General features: G+C 46.5%; 1 protein-coding gene across 2 annotated transcripts in view; it reads right to left on the reverse strand.

The window, feature by feature from the left end:
• PARD3B (par-3 family cell polarity regulator beta) overlaps window positions 1-5,130 on the reverse strand; it is a 1,008,697-nt gene extending 1,003,567 nt beyond the window's left edge. For both annotated transcript variants that reach the window (XM_028112243.2, XM_088021577.1), the window contains exon 1: window positions 4,814-5,130. In XM_028112243.2, the coding sequence (XP_027968044.2) occupies window positions 4,814-4,933 (120 nt within the window). In that variant the 5' untranslated portion in view covers window positions 4,934-5,130. The remainder of the gene's footprint in view (window positions 1-4,813) is intronic.
• Window positions 5,131-6,000: the final 870 nt, after the last annotated feature.

Consider the following 6,000-nt stretch of genomic DNA (forward strand, 5'->3'; position numbering starts at 1 on the left):
AATTCACCTAGCTCAGAGGAACGAAACAGCAGCCCCAACTCCGGTCAGCAAATGCTATATGTAGGTCACAGGAGGGGGGGAGCCTGGAGGTGGTGGGTGAGAGAGAAAGGGGCATGGGGGGGCAACAGGGAGGTGTAGGGAACAGAGGGAGGTATAGGAAGAAAGAGAAAGGGGTGGAATGGGGAAGAAAAGGTCCAGGGACCACAAACCCAAATGCCTACAGCAAGCCAGAGAACAACAATGGGCCATAAATAAGGAAATAACAGAGTAAGAAGTTAAGTATGAGGTAGTAACATACTGTTGGGGAGGCAATAATGGAGTGGAGAGCGGGGAACATGCTTCTCCCTCTGCCTGCCACTCCCCCTGCTTTGCTCTCTCTCTCTCTGACAAATAAATAAATAAAATCTTTTAAAATTAAAAAAAAATGTGATACTGAGCAGAATTGAAAAAATATGTCTGTGGGTCACAGCAGGCCCCACTAGCCCTGCATCTGCAAACTCAGAGACTCGTCTATGCAAGTCAAGTAGCAGAACCAAAACCAAGCTAGCAGCATGTGCCCTGCTGGTGGTGAGTCAGTCTTATCCACACACTGGGAAGAGCATGTAGTCCACACACTAGGAGAGGACTGAATAGAAAATGAAGCACTCAAGTAAGTCCGTGTCCAATAAATTGAAAAGCATTTCGGGAATCCAGTCTGGTCCTAGCTTATGTATACAGGAACCTTAAAATCTGGAAACAAAACATCAAAAACTGAAGACTTCAAGAATTTAGGATTTCTAGCCTATTCCTCCAGGTTAGGCCCATACAGTAACATGCCAGATTCTTGTTGCCATACAAATTTTTAGATGCGGACCCCACAATTTTTCAGAAAATGGAATTATTACTCTTATCTTGCTCAGATTTGAGAAGCCGGTCTCAATGGTAAAACAAATTATTCAAAATCTCTGAACACAGAAGAGATTCATTTAGGCAAGTCTATCAAATGTTTCTTCAAAAAAAAAAGTATTCTCACAGTCAAATTCACAAATCTGCTTAAAATTCCAGCATACCCACTATCCCATGAACTCAATATTCGTATTATCTCATTCATTTTGACTCCACACACTATATATTCTCATTACTAAACAAGCTTTTCCCTTATTCACTTTGACCTCATCTAGTGTGTGCGTGTTTGTGTATGTGTGTATGAAATATATATATAAATGAATGTTCAATTTAATAAATTATTTGAACACCTGCTGTGAGAATTCATTCATGGTAAGAGGGACGATTGCTAAGGACAGGTTGGTCTGGAGAGGTCTAAAATACAGTATCTGCCATCAAAAGAGTTTAAAATCAAATGAGTTCAGTGATAACCAAATGATTTAGGTAATTGATCAGTAGTTCTCAGCCCTGGCTGGGCATTAAAATCACCTTTTTAAAACACCGATGCCCAGGCTCCACTCCAAACCTGCTGAATTAGAATCCTGGAGATGTAGGCATTTATATTATTTAAAATATTAAATGATAAATTAGAGATAACTAATGTTCAGCCAGGGTTGAGAGCCCCTGCAGGATACGGTTCAATTACCGTTCACCTGTGACACGTAATTTTGATGATAAATTTAACTAGTTATCCAATGATCCCCACCTTGACTACTTAAGAAGACAATCTCCTCTCCACTAACTACTTAAGCAAATTAGATTTAGAGCTTGGGACACTGATAAACTACCAGGATCCAAAGGCAAGCAACCCCGTAATTCTTACCCCTTGGTCAATTCCACCTTCCCGGTAAAATTCAGTGAACGGCGGGGAGGGGGGAGGCGCCAGGAAACTCAAAGTCCCAGATTTCAAAACATAATTAAAGCCTTCCCAAAAGTTCCTTCAGTGTCTTCAGCATCCTTACCTACTTCTGCCTTATCTGATGCTGATTCAGCTGGTTCCTCACATTCCCCAAATACCAGTTGTCTTTGTTTCTTCTCAGCAGAGGGTGGATACTTCTCTGATGCTGTCCACAAAATCCAGAATGGCCTCCTTGGGCTTCACTTATCCTCCAAACTAGAGACCCCTCAACTCTATCCTCAATTTTGAAATCTGCCCTTCTCCCCATCTAAATGATTCAAGGCCCAAAAAGAAATGGGCTTAATTTACATTCATGTTCCCACCAAATTTGTTTCTTTATAGCACTCTCGACCTGAATATCTAAGAGATTTGGCCCATTTTTCCATTTGTAATCGAACTAAGAAATGTTTTTCATACTTGGTTTGCAAATCCTGTAATATTAGGCTCAGAATTTAGACTTCTCCCCATTACATGTAGACCTATACTGTATAAGATACAATCAAAAGAAACTTGTGCATGTCACAATTCTCTGCAAGAAACAAAATTGCCATCTTCAGGTTGATACGTTATTACAGCAGTTTGTAGATGGAATGGTCTTTTTAAAACAAACTGTAAAAAATAAATAAGATGGATAAATTCCACTGCATAATAACCTACTGGGCTGTGCGGGGACTATGAGTAAGGATCCTATGAGTAAGGACCCAGTTCCTGGGTTCAATTCTACCACATATCACTCATACCTCTGTCTCTTTTTTTTTTCCCCATCTGTAAAAAGAAAATCTTAGTACCTGCCTTATGAGGTCAGTTGGTGCCCCTTTGAGGGTATGCAATGCATACTTACGCAGCAAGTTATGCAGTAACTGCGTAATGCAAAAATAGTAAATAAACTGCGTCAAGTTAAAGAAGTATCCATATATTTCTTACTTACGCAGTAAAGTTCCTACAACGTCGCCTGCATGGAGTAAGCACAATTCATGTTACTGTTATGTTTTGATTTCTGAGTTCAGGGCTAAAAACCTTGCTGTCCAGGGAAGCAAGGCTTTTAAATCTCTCACTGATTTAAGGAAAGTGAATTTATGACAAGTTGCCTTTCAAATTGAATTTTGACATTTCTGTTTTTTTCCCATTATTTTCTAAATTCAATGGATGAAAGCATGGAATTTGACAGATTATTTCTTGACATTTTAGTTCCATTAGGAATACCATTTAATATTAGTTAAGCCTTGTTATGATTACAATACTATTTAAAATGAAACTATGGGAGAAAGAGATTTGGGAAAGAGAAAATATCACTTGCCACTTATTAAATTGAGATTTTAAAAGCCAAAGAAGGGAGGGAGAATTTATAAACGCCAGGTGACCTTTAAATGTCACATTCGCTAATATATAAATGTAAACACAGGAAAATGTAATATCTGGTAATAACAGTAAACTGATCAATACAATTACATTATAGGTTCTGTGATATTATAAATTATGCTTTCAGTACAGAATATCAATAGCTTTTTAACACCTTTTAAGATCAAATTACAATGCACTAAATTTCATCTAGTCCCCTGCATGTTATTTATAAGTATGTAGCTTACTTCTATTACTTGGACAGCTCCACATAATTTAAACTTCTAAATATACAAGATGCTAGAGCATAAATTATTTTTAATATTGAGTTAGTAAAAAATAAGTATCACCTCATTAAGATAGTCCTTCAAAGACATTTACTTTAATAATTTGTCTGAATAATGTTGTTGCTATTAACCTTAGCTTACTTTCAAAAGTGAGAGAAATATAGTTCCAAGGAGAATTGGTTACTTGTGCAAATCTCAGTTTTTAACTGAATTACACAATTCAAAACAGCATACACTATTGTAACAATGGGGAAAAATGGAGTAGATACTCATAGTTTTATAGGCCATGTCTACAGTTCTCACAGCATGAGAACAAATATTAAGAGAGCCACTGACCTCTAACAAAAGAGTTTATGGCCTGTCCTTTTTGAGGAGGATGTGGGGTATGATGTTCCATTTGAAGATTCAAAAAAGAAAAAGGTGCTCTTCAATGCCTTCATTTAAAGATCCCACAGAAGAAAACACGGAGTCCCAGTATGTCACCCAAACACCCATTATGAATTCTAGTGTCTAGCCAGGCCTTCTGAAGATGCACTGCATGCACACTTAAAAATAATAGTCACTTAACTTTTACTTGTTTTTTTTTTCAGGGACAGGGCTGGGAACAATCTAGTCAACAGTCACGCAGGGCCTGACACAACGCACACACTAGTAAATACTCATAGAATATGCGACGTTAAACTAAAGACACTCAAAATGTAGACTGGTTAGTGTAAGCAAACAGCATCCTTCCACCTAAGTTCCCGCCCCGGTCACTGATGGAGAATTGCTCACAAGATTTCAACCCCAAGGGCCCCATCAGTTCTAACTTCCGAGTGTCTGTTTCTAGCACCAATCAACTTTCTAACTCCAAGGAACAGAAGTGGGGCGGGCCATAGCCCTGGTCAAAACTCACACCTGAAGTAAGCAGCACCTCCAACTACTCCCTTAAGAAGCGGACGTTCTCTCAAACATCTTCTAAAGCAGTGCTTCTCAAATTTCAGTGGTCATTCCAATCACCTGGGAACTTGTTGAAAACCAGATTCAGAGGCAGGGGGCTTGGATTAGGGCACCAGATTGTGCATTTGTAGCCAGCCCTCAACTGACTCCCATGCAGCGTTTCCTCCTATCACCCTCTGAGAAGCAAGGCCCACAAACGCCCAGACATCCAGGTCACTTACATTAGCAAATAAACAAAAGTTGCGAGCACAGGTAGCGCCGAATAAAGTCTCCTGGGCGCTCTGCGTCCGTTGGGCGTCGCCACCCGGTCCCGGGGCCTCTGGCAGGTGCCTCGGGCTCGGTGCGCTCGCGGGTAGCTCGGTGCGCTCGCGGGTAGCCCGCCCCGCAGCCGCGCGCCCCACCCCCCACACCCCGCCGAGGCGCTCACCTTCTCTCGGGTCTTCAGGTACCGCTGCAGCGCCTGCTGCGTGAGTTCCCGGACGCGCAGCTGGCCCTCCTTGCAGGGCACCACGATGCCTGTCCTGCCGAAGCACACGGTCACTTTCATCCTGGCCCCCGGTGCCCACGCCGGGCCCGGCCGAACAGGTGTCCGGCCCCGCGGGCACAGCCCCTAATGCCTGGGTACGCCCGGTGCGGGCGGGTCCGGAGCCCCAGGGCGCTTCTCCCCGGCGTCCCCTGAGGGCCTGGGGCTCGCGGCGGCGCCCCTCCGCCCGGCGTCGGCGGCCTCGCGGCGGGCGACAATCGGGGGAGGGGGCGGCAACGCGAAGGGCTGCCTCCCAGGTAGCTGGTGACCGGGCACGCGGCGGCACCGCGGCCGGGCTCCTCCTACTGCTGCTCCGGCTCCGGCTCCGGCTCGGGCCCGGACGAGGCGGCTGCTCCGAGCCCGCCAAAGCGAAACTGCCGGCCCGGCTCCGGCCCTGGCCCTGCCCCCTGGCCCTGGCCCGGCCCTGGCCCTGCCCTGGCGGCGGCGGCGGCCGGGCCGGCCCCAGGCCCCGGGCTGGAGTGGGCGGCGGCGGCGGCGGCAGCGCGCGGGGCCGGAGTTGGGAGGAAACTTTTGCGCCGGATCCCAACTCTTCGGCGGCGCGCAGCGCTCTGGGCTCCCGCGGCCCCCGGGCCGGCCTGGGCCCGGCTCTTAAAGGGGCCGCGACGCTCCCCGGCCCCGCCGCTTACTCGGCGGCACGGGGCGGGGGCCCTTCAGCGGGTAACTGGAGCCGGGGAGCCTAGTCCCCTCACTCGATCTCTCCCTGGCTCTGTCCCTCCCGCACACACGCTGAGCTCGAGGGAATTGTAACGGGACCTGAGAGCTACCCACCAGGGAATTGAAACCGGATCTCATAAAGCACCCTTGAGGGAATAGCTGGGAGACTGCTGAGCCACACGGTTAAAATGTGGCGACTGGAGGAAGATTCAAGGACAGCCAGGGAGCAGGTGCTTGTCGCCACGCCCACCAAAAACACCCCAGGGAGTGGCGGCTCACAGGTACTGAGCTGCAGGGATGGCCCAAGGGCCTGCCAGGACCCGTGTCTTAAGCAGAGCACCGATTCCGTCCTCTGGAGTCCTGAGATGGCAAAATTAAAGGGTTCTTGGGGGTAAGGTGGTGGTGGAATCCTTCCT

This window comes from Eumetopias jubatus, unplaced genomic scaffold (genome assembly GCF_037043125.1).
Source record: "Eumetopias jubatus isolate StellerSeaLion01/CBP00866 unplaced genomic scaffold, mEumJub1_p1.0 scaffold_3, whole genome shotgun sequence".
Taxonomy (NCBI): Eukaryota; Metazoa; Chordata; class Mammalia; order Carnivora; family Otariidae; genus Eumetopias; species Eumetopias jubatus.